The 17,814-nt window shown below is 48.2% G+C and overlaps 1 protein-coding gene across 1 annotated transcript in view; it reads right to left on the bottom strand.

Moving 5' to 3' along the window:
- Positions 1 to 17,814, bottom strand: part of CFAP70 (cilia and flagella associated protein 70) — a 36,779-nt gene that overhangs the window by 7,457 nt on the left and 11,508 nt on the right. Inside the window, exons 9-19 of the mRNA XM_026650792.1 lie at positions 17,720 to 17,811; positions 15,309 to 15,369; positions 12,396 to 12,587; positions 10,709 to 10,840; positions 9,065 to 9,190; positions 8,273 to 8,406; positions 8,048 to 8,163; positions 7,670 to 7,864; positions 2,999 to 3,151; positions 2,295 to 2,431; positions 178 to 330 (exon numbers count right to left, since the gene is read on the bottom strand). Coding sequence (XP_026506577.1) covers positions 178 to 330; positions 2,295 to 2,431; positions 2,999 to 3,151; positions 7,670 to 7,864; positions 8,048 to 8,163; positions 8,273 to 8,406; positions 9,065 to 9,190; positions 10,709 to 10,840; positions 12,396 to 12,587; positions 15,309 to 15,369; positions 17,720 to 17,811 — 1,491 coding nt within the window. The remainder of the gene's footprint in view (positions 1 to 177; positions 331 to 2,294; positions 2,432 to 2,998; positions 3,152 to 7,669; positions 7,865 to 8,047; positions 8,164 to 8,272; positions 8,407 to 9,064; positions 9,191 to 10,708; positions 10,841 to 12,395; positions 12,588 to 15,308; positions 15,370 to 17,719; positions 17,812 to 17,814) is intronic.

Below are 17,814 nucleotides of genomic sequence, written 5' to 3'. Positions count from 1 at the left end.
CAAACTCCTACTGACTGCAACGGGAATTTGATTGAATAAAGATCGAGTCAAGACCTCAGGACCTGACCCATTGGAACGAACATAGCAGTGGATATGCTGTATTGTTCTGCAAAGCTCCTTGTGTTCTGAGAGAGCATGTTGACTGCTCAGGGCAGCATAGTGCTAAAAAACAGTTACCAGGTAGTCAATCTGGATAGCCTCTCGGAGACATTCTTCAGCCTTAGAGAAGTCCTTCTTGAGCAAGTGTGTTTGTGCCAGCACTAGGTAATACTCACAGCTGGGTCCTTCCTGCTGGCACAGTAGCTCATGTGCCAGTGCCCTGTGAACAAACTGAAAGAGAAAGCCACACACAGGCATTGTAACGAAACTAACACCAGCCATGAACATCCCAACCCCTGTTCTGCTCCCAGCATGGAGAAAAGGGATAACATGCAGCCTCCTCTGTGACAGACAACCAGAATGCTCACCATGCACTGTACCTATCGGAACACACAGGTAATGTCTCAAGATGACTTTACATGTTCCCTCAAGGCATCCTCTGATTTAATGAGAGCGTGTCTCATTAGCAGTTCAAACACTGGACAGATACATTTTTTCCTTTGAAATTTTAGCTTCCGTTGCTTTTAGTTGTCTTTGTTTGTTGTTAACACTCAGCAAATTTCCCATCCCTTCTCTGTCAAGTTAACGTCATACAGCACAATGTGGAAGTCACTGCATTCGAGGAGGCCCCTGTCAATACAGGCTAGGAGATAGTGGGGACAGAACTGAAAGAAAAGTTGCCAGACAAGAGGAGCTTGGAGTGCTGTTATGAAGGCAGCTTGTCTCTCTGACAACCCTCCAGTGGTTGCTCAGAGAGTAGCTCTGATCTAATGGACAAAGGTTGTCCAATGGACTGATACTGGTGCTGTTGGTCTTAACTTAAAAGGAGGACGAATGTGTGAGAGAGACAGAACCTGGATGAGGGGCACATACAAGCTGGCATTGGGACTGAGGAGGAGGTCTGGGCAATGCGTCTCCCAGGTGCCTCCATGGCCTCCCACTGCACACCTTTTCCTAGGGCTGCTGTTTGTATATTAGTTTGGAAAGGGTTTTGTGCTCCTTTGGGATATTAACATTGCATGAGGCAATATGGTAAGAAAGCATTGAATTGGGTACCTAAGAGAGGAAAGAGAAAATGAGGAAGGCAAAGGAAGAACTGACAGAAGATAGTGAATGTACTGGCATCACCTGGGAAGAAATATGTAGTGAGTGACCGTAATCAAAGGAGGAACTAGACTGCCCAATGCATCAGTGGTAGAGGAGTACTAAGGTCAAAGATGTATGCTTATCAGCAGCGGCTCCAGGCACCAGCGCTCCAAGCGCATGCCTGGGGCGGCAAGCCGCAGGGGGCGCCCTGCTGGTCCCTGCAAGGGCGGCAGTCAGGCCGCCTTCAGCGGCATGCCTGCGGGAGGTCTGCTGGTCCCACAGATTCGGCAGCAATTCGGCGGCAGGTACGCTGAAGCCGCGGGACCGGGGACCTCCCGCAGGCAAGCTGCCGAAGGCGGCCTGCCTGCCGTGCTTGAGGCGGCAAAAAAGCTAGAGCCGCCCCTCATGCTTATACATCAGAATGATGTGGACAGGTGAAAGTATATGGAACAATATATGTGCTGGGAGTCCTCTTCACAACTCTTTTAGGGAGAAGTTATTCTGTACTCCTAGGATTAAATGATGCATTGTAACGTATGGTGGCTATTGTGAAATCCAAGGTCACAGGGAGAGTTCCATCTGATGAAACCCACAAGGAGCCATTGTTTTGGAAGGGAGGCACTCCACATGCATGTGAAAGGTTACTCTGATGCACATAGAAGTGCGTGGATGGCTATTCTGATCCAAGAAGTGACCACCTGGTCTGTAGGATGCATCAAAATAATAGGTATTTCCTCTCAAAACTATCCTTGAAACAGCTCTTTTATGGACAAAAATTGGATTACTTGTTCTTCCTGCAACAAACCAGTGGTGGATTTGAACACTCCTATTACTTTGCCTAGCTAAGGTTATTTTTGGTGCATCTTAGGATCATTTCAGTTCTGAATTCTCTAAACAGCCATAGCTTGGCAGCACTTGACAATAATGTTGACTTGACTGATGTTCGATGAGTTGAGTCTGCATAGCCCACTCTTTAAACCCATAAAAACATCCTACTGGAAGCTGCCATGATCTCACTATTTTAATACCACAGGGAAGTAACTGTCACCCATGGAAATGAGTTCAAAATCCTAATGCCACCTTGCTTCCCCAGTTCATGCTGCACTGACCTGTAGAGCATTGACCTCCATCAAGAAGTGTATGGTCTCCATGAAGATTGTGTGGGAGGGCTGTGAAAGTCCAGGAAGGGGGACAGGGGCCACCGCATGTGATGGATCAAGTGCTCCTCCACTAGTTTTCTTCATTACTGAAATAATAGCGAGAGAGAGAGGCTCATAGGTGCTGAGAAGACCAGAGGTTCAGAATAACAGTGATAATCCAAAACCATATCATGTATTTGTTTATTATGTGAGCAGGATAGGCCACAGCTGACCTTAACTAGTCATTTCTTTGATTTTTTAAGTGCTTAAGTTTTGATAAATGATGCAAAAGGAAGCTACACCATTGTCACAAAGGGTATGTCTATACTACAATTAAAAACCTGGGGCTGGCCCATGACAGTTGACTCAGGATTTCGGGGCTTGGTTCAGGGGCTGTTTAATTGCAGTGTAGATAGTCGGGCTCTGGCTGGACCGTCTACAAGAAAATCCACTTTGCTGAAGATTCCTAACCTGGGTTGGAGAGCAAACCTTGCTGCTTTGTACCCTATCCTGATGAATTGAACAGCAAGTAAGCTAGCTTTTACGGACTATCTCCTGTATTATCTGTACTTAATCTCACCCCATCTTTGCCACTGGATGTAGTGAAGTCCCAACCCTCTGCCCCAGCACTGAAATCCACCCCTCTCTCTAAGCCACAGACCCCACTTTCTAACCTTTCTGGGACGTCTCCTTGTTCTTACTGAGAGTGGGGGAAAGTTTCTTGGTCAGTTTAACTGCAGGATCATCTTCAGGCAGCTGGATGGTTACAACAGGCTCTACAGAATCTGGCTGTACTTTCGGGGAGCCATCTGGAGCCTCATCTGGAACTAAACCCCACAATGGATTAAGTGCAATGAAAAGTTCTCCATAAATTGGTCACTTCTTAGCAAGATGCCGTACCTGAAAGAACTCAGAAAATTGCAGAACTAGCACAGTCCCAGGACTGCTGGGAAAATACTGCGCTGGATGCAAATCCCTGGGAATGGATTTTTGGTTACATTAATACCTTGAAAAGTTATAATGAAGTATCAATAAGGCCCTGTCTTCACTGGCAAGTTTCTGCGCAGTAAAGCAGCTTTCTGCGTTGTAACTCCCAAGGTGTACACACTGCCAAGCCACTTAGTGTGCAGAAACTGCGCAGTTGCAGCGCTATAAAAAAAACACCCTGACAAGAGGCGTAGAGCTTTCTGTGCTGGGGCTACAGCGCTGCAGTGCCAGTGTAGACACCATGGCAATTACAGCACTGCGATTGGCCTCTGGGAGGTGTCCCACAATGCCTGTTCTTGCCTCTCTGGTCATCAGTTTGAACTCTACTGCCCTGCCCTCAGGTGACCAACCGTCAGCCCCACCCAGTACATTCCTTTGCAAATTTGAAAGTCCCCTTCCTGTTTGCTTGGTGATGCATACAGTGGTCTCAGCGCATCTTTCCAGGTGGCCATGCCTGCTGCACGCACCAGGCGATCCCCCGCTTTGACAATGCTGAGCTACTGGACCTCATTGGCATTTGGGGAGAGGAAGCTGTGCAGTCCCAGCTTCGCTCCAGCCATAGGAATTATGATACCTATGGACAGATTTCACGATGCATGACAGAAAGGGGCCATGACCGGGACTCACTGCAGTATAGGTAAAAGTGAAGGAGCTCCAGAATGCCTGCCACAAGGCCCGAGAGGCAAACCGCCGCTCCGGTGCTGCGCCCACAAGCTGCCGGTTCTACAAAGAGCTGGACGAGATACTCGGTGGCGACCCCACCTCCACTTCAAAGGCCCCTGTGGATACTTTGTTGCCTCATGTGCCAGTCAAGAGTGGACCGAGCCAGGAGGAGGAAATCTTGGACGAAGAGGGGGAGGGGGACCCAGAGGCAGAAGATGTCTCAGAGGCCAGAGATGCATGAAGTCAGGAGTTCTTTTCTACCCCGGAAGAGCCTAGACAGTCACAGCAGTCGGAGCTTGGCAAAATGCAAACAGGAGAGGAATCCCTGGTAAGTGGATCTGATTTTGGGAATTGATGAAGCGAGTTGTTGGGGGCAGGAGGGTTGCAGGAAGCAGGCTTGTCTCCCACCGCATGCCTAATCTGAGCAGCGGAACAGGCTGTTGATAGACTCCCTCACTTCATGGGAATCTCCCTCAGAGATCTCCAGGAAACTCTCATGGAGATACTGGGCAATCCGCTACTGCAGGTTGCTCGGCAGAGCTGCTTTGTTTCTTGCCCCATTAATGGTAACTTCCCCACGCCACTTTGCCATCACGGGGGGGACCATTGCTGCACACAGGTGAGCTGCACAGGGGCCAGGGCAGAAGCCGCAGACTTGGAGAAGACCCTCCCTTGATTCCCTGCTCACACTCAGCAGCGAGATATCTTCCATAATGATCACATCCTGTGGAAAGTGTGGGGACAGTAATGATTATTAGACCCCCCCTACAGTGCTGGTTCTACCCAAGAGCCACGTGCCCAGTGTACAACAGGGTCCAGGAAGAGTGATTTACCCTGCCCCTGTGGCTACTCACGATTTTGGGGGTCTTGTGGCTCATGTGTGCTTGCCTGGGGTCAGCCAGTTAGTGACAGGTGTGTGAGTACTGGCTGTTTTAAAGCACTGAATCACTGTTGTCTGTGTTGCAAACAATACTGCTTCTGTAAAATGTTGCATTTAAACTTCACAGAGATGACCTTGGGAGACCAGTCTCCCTTATCGGCGGCAGAACAGCTGCGCAGAATTAGAAAGTGGCCAAGAACTAAGGAGGACTTTCTGTGTGAGGTTATGATGCACTCGGCCGCCGAGAAACAGGAATTGAAGAAGTGGCAGCACAGCGAGAAGAAGGACCGACGGGAGAACGCGGCACACAAAAAAGAAGCCACAGAGCGGCTCCTAACAGTTATGGAGCGCCAAGTGGACACGTTCCAACCAATACTAGCTCTGCAAACCGAGCAGCTCCGCGCCCGCCCTCCCCTAAAGCCACTGTCGCAAAACTCTTTCCCATGCGCCCCCCTCACACACTGCCAACACACTGTTATCAACCTGGCTCCACTCTCTACTCGCAGCATTCCACTCCTCCCTCCTCACAGTCCAGCAGTTTGGACTCCCACTACCCACTGCACTCAACACCCAGCCCTCTGCAGCTTGGCCCTGCTGAAGTACAGCACCCGCTGCATTGTACTCCAAAGGAAAAGGTTGGGTATGATCCCTGGACATACACAAATCTGTAGCCATCCTGGGACCCCTCCTCCTCTTGAAAACTTCCCCTCCCACTCCTTGCTGATGAATTTTTTCGTTTGACTCTCTCCTTCGGTTGTTGTCTTTTAATAAAAGAATTGTGTTTCTTTGAAAGCAATCTTTATTCTATTAAGTGACAGCAAAAATAGCACTGCAAAGCAACATACAATAATGTTAAGGCCCCTGCTTGCATCAGGTGCACTAATCACCTCCTAGCATTACAAGCACTGCAATCCTGAGCATAGCAACAAAAATTAGTGTCTTTCATCTTCAAATTGCTGCCTCAAGGCCCCGTGCGGTGCCCTTCTAATAGCCCTGGTCTCTGGCTGTTCAAACTCAGCCTCCGCGATCCAGCCCTGAGTGAAGCTTTCACCCTTCCCTTCACAAATATTATGGAGCATACAGCACACGGCTATAAGCATAGGAATATTGTCATTGCCATGTCCAGCTTCCCATAGAGGCAGCGCCAGCGGGCTTTTAAATGGCCAAATGCACACTCCACAGTCATTCTGCACTTGCTCAGCCTGTTGTTGAACCACTCCTTGCTGCTATCAAGTTACCCCCTGTATGGCTTCATGAGCCACGGCATTAAGGGGTAGGCAGGGTCTCCCAGGATCACAATGGGCATTTCGACTTCCCCTATGGTGAGCTTCTGGTCCGGGAAGAAAGTCCCTGCTTGCAGCTTCTTGAACAGGCCAGTGTTCCAAAAGATGCATTCATCATGCACCTTTCTGGACCAGCCTGCGTTAATATCTCTAAAATGCCCACGGTGATCCACAAGCGCCTGGAGAACCATTGAGAAATACCCCTTGCAATGAATGTACTCGGTGGCTAGGTGGTCTGGTGCCAGAATTGGAATGTGCGTGCCATCTATCGCCCCTCCGCAGTTAGGGAAGCCCACTTGTATAAAGCCATCCATAATGTCACGCAATGTCATGCCCAGAGTCACGGTCTTTCGGAGCAGGATGCGATTAATGGCCCTGCACACTTCCATCCACACGACTCCAACGGTCGACTTTCCCACTCCAAACTGGTTAGCAACCGATCGGTAGCAGTCTGGAGTAGCCAGCTTCCACAGTGCTATCGCCACGCGCTTCTCCAGTGACAGGGCAGCTCTCAATCTCATGTCCTTGCACTGCAGGGCCATGGTGAGCTCATCACACAGTCCCATGAATGTGGCTTTCCTCATGCAAAAGTTCTGCAGCCACTACTCGTCATCCCAGACATTCATCACAATTCAATCCCGAGCCCAAAAGCAGCGTTCCACCTCCGTGAATGCCACAAACAATCTCCTGTCATAGCTATTACGCGTGGTGAGATCAATGTCGCACTCTTCTTGCCTTTGTAGTTTAAGGAATAACTCCACTTCCACTCGTGACGTGTTGGTCAGAGCGAGCAGCATACTGGTCAGCAGTTCGGGATCCATTCCTGCAATCTGAAAGAGGCAGGGCGCACAGTACACAAACTGTTGAAAGAGGGCGCCAAATGTGGACGGAAGCACAGGGATTGATGAGATGCGAAGCAATGCATCACGGGGCATTGGAATTGGACCCAGGATGCCCCGCAACCCTCTCTGCTTTCCCACATGTCTTAGCGGCAAAAGAGAAAGAGATACTCTGTGGGATAGCTGCCCAGAGTGCACCGCTCTGAATAGCGCTGCAAGTGCCGCAAGTGTGAACACACTATTGCGCAGGCAGCTGTCAGTGTGAACACACAACAGCGGTTTCCCTTCTGCGCTCTCTGAGCAGCGCTGTAACTGCCGGCGCTGTAACTTTGCAAGTGTAGACGTGCCCTTAGAAGAGAGAGCTAGAGCTTTCAGGTCTGGTGTTGGCAGGCTTGGGGGTGGTAAGCTAAGAAGCTGCTCCTTTTGTTCTCGGTTCCCTCTGTGGTCAGAGAAACAGGACTTTGCATATTCTTTTTAAATAAACAAGATTACAATAAGAATATACCAAACTCCATCAATTTCTACTTCCAACTGGAACATCCCCAGTGACCCCACTTTGATTGACTGCTTGGGTCAAAAGAGCCAACATTAATTTTCCTCTCATGCCTTTCACTGGACATCATCCCTCCACATTAAATCTGAGTGCCCTTCTCGCCAGTCTCTGATTGGCTGCTGGCTACACTGCTGACTTACCTAGTAGCGTGTCTTCCTGGGGAGAAGTGACAGTTCTTAGAACTGTGGCAGAGAGAGTGTGTAGCTTTTTTCCTCCTCCTTCAGCAGCTTCAGCGATATTTTTCTCTTTGGCCAGTCGTGCCTTCAGTAGTTTGTTAGCCTCATGGAAGGCCATCTCCACCCGAATATCATTTTCCTGTATTTCATAGAACAAACCTGAGTGGGGACAAAAGAATTGCACAATGAGGAGTTGTTGCACCTATTTCCCTCTGTTCTGTTGGGTTCCATACTCCTGCTCTTACAGAACCAGAGCAAGCAATGGGGATCAGGACCAAAATAAGGAGCAAAACCAAAGGTCTACAGAGTTTATCAAAGGTACATATTCAGTTGATTTCATACCTAAGAGAGTCCAGGACAGGATGCTGGATGGCTCCAAGCAGGTGGCATCCTCAAAGAAGATTTCTGCCTCTTCATAGTGCTCCATCATGACAGCTATGATACCACACAGCAGCAAACTAGAGATGGTGTCAAACAGGTTACCCACAAAAACTCACAACTGATTAAATCAGTGACATTAAACAGACCCCTCTCCCTGCCATCCCTCCTAGCCAGAACCAGCAGTACCTGTGCAGGTGACTTGGATTCAGAGAAAGAGCTTCACGAAAACACTCCTGGGCTTTGATATTTTCCTCCATCAGGAGGCAGAATGCCCCATAATCTAGCCAGTGCTGGACAATCTGGCGGTCACGAGCCAGCCTCTAGGTATAAGATACCATTGCTACAGTTAGGATCCCTGGAGTTTTAGCTGATGCAGAAGAAGTTCAGAATGAGGGGTTCCAGTTTTATGCTAATCTCCCTTTCTGTATCTTCACCCCAACATTTGGCTGCCAACTGTCAGCCTTTATTTGCTATGAGCTAGAGTTTCTCCTAAGCGGGGATCATGACCAGTATCAACCTTCAGTCTACCCACCTTCAGTCTTTTTGCCTCCTTCACCTGGCAGTAAGGAGCAGAGAGTTTTTCATCTTTAGCCAGTCTTCTTGTTGCTTTTCCTTCTAGCTCTCCTTCCCCTCTTGTTAGGTGACATAATCTTCCAATTCTCACTCTAGCTGCCTTTTGTGACAGCTCATCAGATCCGTTCTTTTCCCCTCCCCATCAGGATGAAAGCCCACAATGACATGGTCAGCCTCTGTCATGCTTCAGCCTGAGATAAGCCTTATCTGACAAACAACTCTCAATGGTAAGTGCTAAGCCTACTGAGCTGCATCATCCTTCCTTCACTGTGCCCAGCCTACAGTGGAGTTACAGTAAGAAGCTTGAGGTCTTCATTGATTTCAGCCCCACTGTCATCCCTATAACATACTGTGTGCCAAACAATGTGCCTGGAGAGAGGGAAGGGAAGGGAGAAGCTCCCTTACCTCCTGATAGTAGACAGATGCCAGAGCATAGTCCTCATTGACTTCGGCTTCATGAGCAAAGAGTCGCAGCTGCTCACAGCTTGTGAAGGTGGGTGAGGCAACGACAGTACTCTCCTGTGACAGTATCTGTTAAGAGACAAGGACATAGGAGATAAAATGAAGTCAAATCAGCACACAGAAGTTTGGCAAGGATGAACTAGGTCATTCTGTGGCATCACTGTGCAAATCCAGTGTGATATAAAATGCAATACATTATAGGCTGGGCGACAAATTATAAATCATTCTGACTATTGATGGCAAATGGGACTCACTCCTGCATCTCTCTTATCTGTACCTCACTATCAGGTATGTAAAATCATGGACTTTGAGCTACCTTCATCACATAAGCGAGGTGTCTTCCCCATTATTTACACCTGTGGTCTACTGGTATCAGAAGGTCTCAATCTTAAAAACCAAAGAAACATCTAAGGACTTCCAGATGGACCAAGAATATTGCAAGCTTCCTACTCTACTAATTTGTGTAATGTCACCAGTGTGGCTCTTTGATACACAATGAAAGATCTGTATCATATATATGAGTCTGCTAGCTGACATCTCCTCATCCACCCCTAACATGCATCAACCCAAAGACACCTCATACACATACATATTCTATGGCTATGGGCAGGGGTGAAAGTAACGTAAAGGACTGACCGGTACGTCAGAGTCCTGAGCGGGGTGTGGCCTCAACTGGAAGAGGTGGGGCCTTTCAAGATTTAAAGGCCCTGGGGCTCCGTCTGTGGCTGGGAGCCCCAGGGCCTTTAAATCACCCTGGAGCTACCAGCTGCAGAGGCGGCTGGGAGCCCCGGAGCGAATTAAAGGGCCCGGGGCTCCGGCTGCCGCGGAGCTCCGGGCCCTTTAAATCACCGCGGGAGCCCTGCCACCACTACCCCGGGGCGGCAGGGCTCGGGCTAGGGCTGGGGTAGCGGTGGCAGGGCTCCAGAGGCGATTTAAAGGGCCCGGGGCTCCAGCCGCTGTGGGGAGACCCGGGCCCTTTAAATCCCCGCTGGAGCCCGGCTGCCGGGGCCCCGGGGCTCCGGCAGCCAGGCTCGAGCAGGGATTTAAAGGTCCTGGTGCTCCTGCCACTGCGGGGAGCCCCGGTCCCTTTAAAGCGCCGCCGGAGCTCCGGCAACGGGGCTCAGGCGGCGGTTAAAGGGACCGGGGCTCCCCACAGAGGCCGGAGCTCCGGGCCCTTTAAATCCCCACCCAAGCCTGGCTGCTGGAGCTCCGGCGGTGATTTAAAGGGCCCGGGGCTTCCCGCAGCAGCTGGAGCCCTGGGCCCTTTAAATCACCGCTGGAGAAGCTGGTCCAGTCCGGCACGGCGTACCAGCTCTTGCCGGGTACGCCGTACCGGACTGTACCGGCTTACTTTCACCTCTGGCTATGGGACCATAGAAATACTGAGATAGTGTAGATTAAAAATGTTTCTGACAATGTTTCGGGGGCTGCATGTTAGGCTAATTGTAGTAATTGCATATTCAGAGCTTGATCCTGCCCCCACTGATTTCCAAGAAAGCCGTATTAGGCCTCAGCTCCATAGTGAAATAAATACACGCCAAGTCACACTTGACAATGTTCTTACTATGTGATTGGGTGTCTGCCTACCTGATTTAAAGCAACGTGCATCTGATCCACCAGGTATACATACAGCTCACTCAGGAAAGCTTGTAGCTGCTCCAGGTTGTTGAATGCTGTTGTCCTCAAGTACTTCTCTCTCACAATCTTCACCACTGCATGCTGCAGAGAACATAAAACAACTACTTGAAAATAGGGCCCCACCCTTCAACCTACCACTTTCCTCTGTGGCAGCAGCAGAGAGCCAAAAAACACCAACTTCATTTAGCCTGAACCCATAACATGTATTTAATGAAAGAAGGCCATGTACAGCACTGATTAAGGGGATGGGTGAATGCAGCTGAATTCCACTTTCAGCCTAGCTGAGTATGGTCCCTCTTGGACAGACCCAAGTCCATTGGTGGAGCAGTCCATGGTGGAGCATTGGATAAATACACATGGAGACTGAATTCTGCTCTTACCCCCAGAAAGGGCAGTTCCTCCAACGGCTGGGGTCAATTGGCAGAGTGGTACAAGCATAGGCCAAGACTAACTAAATCAAAGAAGTGAACTCTTTTTTCATCTTAGTAGGATGGTTCAGGTCCAGAATTGTACACAGAGGATTACTGCATGTGGAAAGCTGATTATCCATCCCTTCCTTTAGCTCGAAACTAAACTAAACCTGCCTAGAAATGTGGTGCGAACACATGCCATTTGTGACTCCGTGCTTGGAGCTGTACCCCACTGACAGAAAAGATTCTCCTGACATGCAACCAGCGGCGTATTATCGCCTAGGCCAGGGGTCGGCAACCTTTCAGAAGTGGTGTGCCGAGTCTTCATTTATTCACTCTAATTTAGGGTTTCACATGCCAGTAATACATTTTAACATTTTTAGAAGGTCTCTTTCTATAAGTCTATATATATATAACTAAACTATTGTTGTATGTAAAGTAAATAAGGTTTTTAAAATGTTTAAGACGCTTCATTTAAAATTAAATTAAAATGCAGAGCCCCCCGGACCGGTGGCCAGGACCCGGGCAGTGTGAGTGCCACTGAAAATCAGCTCGTGTGCCGCCTTCGGCACGCATGCCATAGGTTGCCTACCCCTGGCCTAGGCCGACAAGGCCTAGGCTTAGGGTGGCAAATTTGAGCATCCATGGAGAAGCGCCGCTCCCCACCCCTCCCCACATCACCCCCCTACTCCAGCTCGCCTCCGCCTCCTCCGCGAGCACACCACCGCATCCTGTTTCTCTCCCCCTCCCTCCCAGCGCTTGCGCCGCGAAACAGCTGTTTCGTGAGGCGGGGAGGGAGGGGGGAGAAGGGGGAACACGGCGCGCTGGGGGAAGAGGCGGGGCCGGGGCGGGGATTTGGGGAAGGGATCCAATGGGGCAGGGAGGGGGCGGAGACTTTGGGGAAGGGGTTGGAATGGGGGCGGGGAAAGGGTGGAGTCGGGGCGGGCGGGGCAGCAATTATTTCAGGGCCTAGGGGCGGCAAAATCATTAATCCGCCACTGCATGCAACCAAAGTTTGGACAACTGCCTGCCCCGTTAGAAGAGAAACTTCAGAATGTATGCCCCTGTTGGAACAGGTACTGACTATTTGAAAGGGATTCCTCAGTTGCAGTAAGATGGCACCTGTCATTTTAAGTTCCTATTGAAGTACAGAAGCTCTCTGCTGAAGAGAAAGAGTCAGGAAGGAAATGACAAGGCAATCAAAGAGATACAAATGGAAGGTTTGCCTTCAGCTGTTCCTTAAAAGCAAAGTATTTTCCTGAGCTGTTGAGTTCATAGTTCAGTTGACACTTCTGTTCCTCCAGGGTGTGATGATCTATTACACCACCATCAACCATCTGCTTCCCAAACAGCTCATGGTACTCATCCAGGATGGCTCCAGCAATACTAGTGATCTGATTGTGGTAATCTTCCACGGCCTAGAAAACAGAGAAGCCGGAGCTGAAACAGGAATCCGGCCCTGGGATTCAGACTTTAAAGGTAACTTCTAGTACAAAGCTTGAAATTGACTTATGTTACAGAGCCCACTCCTCCTGCTAAGTACATCTGACTCAGCCTCAATTAACCTGTCGTATCCTTCCCATTAGTGATTGATAACTACTAAGGTGTCTGTGTATAAATAGAAGCTTTCTCCTTTATAATTAGATATTGCTCCTATTTTATTTTTCCAGCATAATCTAGTATTTCAGACATTGTCATCTCTTCCATGGTAGTATAATAGGCTTTACATAAAATATAATTTTATTTGTCAGTGTGATGTTGCACTCTATATGATTTTATGAAAGTATGCTGATGAGTGTGAACATAATGTAATTAAAATATGCTTCATGCAAAAGGTCTCTTGTAAGGTATCATTACAAAGCTTATAATCTACTGAGTGTGGTCATCCTATTTGTATAAATGTATCACTCTTGTATCTGAAACTAGAAATATGAAATATAACTCTGAGGGCCTATTGTAATTATGCAAAGTGTGGGCCATTATTGGTGGTTTGGAATCTTGATGGCTCCCATTAACCAGGACAGTTGACTGTAGATGGCTCTGTTTTACTTGTAAGTCTTTCTGTATACGTATGTGCTGGCAAGTGGGTAATGAAGTCTTGCAGTGACATGTGATCATGTCACCTGAACTGGAATCCATCTCTAACCTGGTGGTTTTCCATTGAGAAGGAGGGGTGGGAACCCAGAGAGGGACAAAGGATTCCCGCCTATGCAAAAGACACATAAGTAGGTGGAACAGAACAAAAGAGGCTGTAATCATGAGAAATCCCCGAGCTACCACCTGAGCTGGAACAAGGACTGTGCCAGGGAAAAGGATTGTGCCCAGACTAGGAAGGCATGTGATAGAAGCTTATTGAAAGATCTTTGAGGGTGATATTTTATCTGTATTCACTTTTCTTATTATATTAGGTTTAGAGTTGCGTGTTTTATTTTATTTTGCTTAGTAATTCACTTTGTTCTGTCTGCTATTACTTGGAACCACTTAAATCCTACTTTCTGTATTTAATAAAATCACTTTTTACTTATTAATTAACCCAGAGTATGTATTAATACCTGGGGGGGGCAAACAGCTGTGCATCTCTTTCTATCATTGTGATAGAGGGCGAACAATTTATGAGTTTACCCTGTATAAGCTTTATACAGGGTAAAACAGATTTATTTGGGGTTTGGACCCCATTGGGAGTTGGGCATCTGAGTGTTAAAGACAGGAACACTTCTTAAGTTGCTTTCAGTTAAATCTGCAGCTTTGGGGCACGTGGTTCAGATCCTGGGTCTGTGTTGGAGCAGACTGGCGTGTCTGGCTCAACAAGACAGGGTGCTGGAGTCCCAAGCTGGCAGGGAAAGCAGGGGCAGAAGTAGTCTTGGCACATCAGTTGGCAGTCTCCAAGGGGGTTTCTGTGACCCAACCCGTCACAGTGGTGTAGTCGAGCAGGATCTGTGCACAGCTGATTGCTTTGAGATACTGGTAGTGATTTTAAGTGAGTTTTAAGTGTGGTGGCTGGAGAACAGACAAAGTGGTTACTGGTTTGTTATTTTCTGTTTGCTTATTTCAGGTAAGGGAAATAGGGACAGAAAAGGAAGCAAAATAAGTAAGAGTGAAGATCAGAAGAGGCTAGAACTACACAAGTTGCAAATTGCCCAGGAAGGCTGAACTCTGGGCACTGGGAAAATCCCTGTTAACTAAGAAGCCCTTGAGCTGAGTGCATCTCCGTTTCAGTGAACTGCAGACAGGTGCGGCCCAACCTCTGTGTCTGTGCTGAAGCTGACTGGAGTGTCTAACTTAGCAAGACAGGAGTGGAGGGGTGCCTGTTCTGGCAGGAGGGGGTTCTCTGTGGTATCCCAGGTCATCGAGTGATGATCTAAAGGGAAAACAAATGGAAATTGATGTGTAATTTTCCTGGGAAAAGGCTGCTCTGGAAAAAGAAAAGGCTGCCCACCAGCAAACCCTGGACTTAAAAGACAAAGCAATTAAGACCCAGAAGCATGAACTGGCTGTAATGGAGTAGAAGAGGTGCACAAAGACATGTATCCTGGAGCTGGAAGTTGAGGTCCTGGTGACTGCTGCGGTGGGAACAGACCCCAAGGACTCTGTAGCTGGAAGCATGCCCAACCTAGTGAAATGGCGGGGATAAACCCAACTACTGCTGTTTCCTCCCTCTCTGATTTTCCATGAGTCTAGCTAACACAGATTAGGGGAGGAGCTCCTTAAAGGTGTGATACAAGTACCATATATACAAAATATATCCCTAAACGTTTTCTTCATTCTGTTTGTCCTTTAGAAAGGAACGTGTTTCCTGCAAATCTTAGGGCATGACTACATGTACAGTGCTGCAGCAGCAGCACATCTGGTGAAGACGCTCTATGCCAACAGGAGAGAGCTCTCCCGTCAGCATAATAAAACCACCTCTGTAAACAGCAGAAGCTATGTCGGATAGCGCTGTACACACAAGTGCTTATGTCGGTGTAACTTATGTCGCTCAGGGGGTGGTTTATTCATGATGTTGACACAGGCTGTAGTGTAGACATAGCCCTTTTAGCTCATTCTATTACTGACTTCTCGGTAGTGTGGATTTGAAAACGAGGATCGTGGAGGGTTACTAGACACCTGTGGAGCGGAAAACAGTCACAGAAAGGACCTACCTTCTTAGCTCCTGCACTCCGGCGTGGTAGCTGAGGGCGTGGAGGAATCATCTCCTTAACTCTATGTGAGAGAAAGCAGAAGGAAGCTATTCCATGTGCAGAAAGCAGCCCCAATCTGTCCTGGACCCAAGTAGTCTGTATTTCTAGGGTTATCGGCCTGTTATAGTTAGCTTGGGGATAAGGCACAGAAACAATCAGATCATGGGAGAAATTATGAAGCCTCACAGGGAATGTCCATACAGCAGCTGGAAGGGCAATTCCCAACCCAGCCAGACACACATGCACTTGAACTATCATGCTAAAAGCAGTAGTGTGTCCGTGATGGCACAGGTGGTGGCTTGGGCTAATTGCCTGAGTACAATCCTGCCTGACCTCCTGGGTAAATACTTGGGCAGCTAGCCTGAACTGCTGCCATGCCATCACAGCCACACTGCTATTTTCAGTGTACCAGCTCAAGTAGAACTGGAAATTACCCTGCCTGCTGCCGTGTAGACACACCATAGACCAAGAACAACTCAGTGCAGACAAAAATCTCTACATTCAGTGTGTGGGGCTCATCATGACTTCTTGGATAACTAGTTAAATATAAAAATATATGGAGATATACCTATCTCATAGAACTGGAAGGGACCCCGAAAGGTCATCGAGTCCAGCCCCCTGCCTTCACTAGCAGGCCCAAGTACTGATTTTTGCCCCAGATCCCTAAGTGGCCCCCTCAAGGATTGAACTCACAACCCTGGGTTTAGCAGGCCAGTGCTCAAAACCTCACACCTCACTAAAGGCCCACGGCCTGATTCTCATTTACATTAAAGGGTGTAAAGGGGGCTTAGTATGAATGCAAATAAAGTCCCTAGGCTCTTTTCACAAACCTGACTGTCCTGTACTATCTAGTCCAGTGTCTAGTACTTGTGCTGTGAGCCACTGCTCTGGCCCTTTCTATTCCTGCAATGTTTTAATTGATCTCTAGCACCCACCTCTGTACATTGCCATGGGCTGGTCTCTGAAAATGCTCAACATCAGTACAAATATTCAAAGTACATCCCCTACCTCACTTACCTACCCACCTGCTGCCCTATGACACCCCCACATCTCAGATCTTGTATGTTTGTCAATACCAGTCTCATGGAATCCATGACTACTGACAGGAATGAAAACTGTATAGCATTATCTACTTTATCATTAGAAAACATTGTGAAAATATTATTAAGGGTCAATGATCAGGCAAATAACGCTGGAAATATGAGTTTAGACTGATAGAGAACCTTAAACTCAGCCCACAGAAGCTGACTATGGAATTCACAGTATTTTAAACATGAGTCCAGAAATGATTCAGTATTGACATACATAGGAATAACGTTTGCAACTAGATGAGCACACTTCTGGGTGTAACCTGATTACCATCCAGGGCCAGAATAGATTCAGATTTCAAACCCAGAATCCAGATTCCCAGATCCCAAGGCCACTGTGGTCACCTAGTCTGACCTGTATAACACAGGCCAGAAGCCCTCCTGCCCAATGTTCAGCATTGCACAACTGGCTGGGTGTACTGAACCTGATTCCAATCTCACTTACCCCAGTATAAATCAGGACCAATAACACCAAATTCAGTGAAGTTGCCCAGAAGTAGAACTGGTGTAAACAAAGTTAAAATGAAGGCTGTTATAAAGGGGTTTCAACTTCCTCTCATGCACCAGACATAGGCCATTGCTAGAGCATACCAGTTTATGTAGGCCAATGACCTACTGAATTATGGCAATTCCTGTGTTGTTCCAGGGGCAGTGGGGAGTAGTGCCCATGCAATGGAATTATTGTGTGGGCTCTGCCCCCATGTAAACTTGTACATGGGGGTGGGAGGACAGGGGGGCAGTGGAAGCAAGAGTGGGACCCAGAGGGCTGGCGAGCAGGTAGGAACTGCTGGGACCACCCTTCCCAGCCTGAAGTGGGCTGCCACCCCCTCAGCCGAGTCTCAGTAGCTCCCTCACACCCTCTCCTATCCCTCTGCCCCCCTGTGCTGTTCCCTTAGGTCTGTTGATTCAGTTGTACATCGAGAGAGTTTCTGAGTCCCTTTTTCCGCACATGCTGGATTTTATCTGTTTTCAGTATTCTCTCTTTCCTATTCAATAAATTATACATTAAAAAGAACCATACAAGACTAGGTGAAATGTGAATCTATCTTCCTGTCTTCCAAACCCACACCAGTTCCCTGTTCTTAATGGGCCTGATCTAAAGCCCAATGAAGTCAAGGCAATTCTTTCTATTGATTTCAATGGACTTTGGATCAGGCCCATTATTATTTATACAGCACCACAAGTGTGCGTGACATTTAACAGATACATTACAAAACAGTCCCTGGCCTGAGGAGCTTACAGTCAAACCACTGACTCCAGTGTTACAGTCACGCCTTTACGCACCGGCTGGCGAGCTCCTCCGGCAATCGTTTTGGTACCAAGGCCTTGGCCAGCTCTATTTCCATCACCAGAAATGTCCCTGCATCTACATATTGCTG

The sequence above is a fragment of the Terrapene carolina genome, unplaced genomic scaffold, assembly GCF_002925995.2.
Source record: "Terrapene carolina triunguis isolate 2854851 unplaced genomic scaffold, T_m_triunguis-2.0 Scaffold93, whole genome shotgun sequence".
NCBI lineage: Eukaryota > Metazoa > Chordata > Testudines > Emydidae > Terrapene > Terrapene triunguis.
The sequence above is the reverse complement of the archived record's forward strand: the minus strand, read 5'-3'. Positions and strand labels throughout refer to the sequence as shown.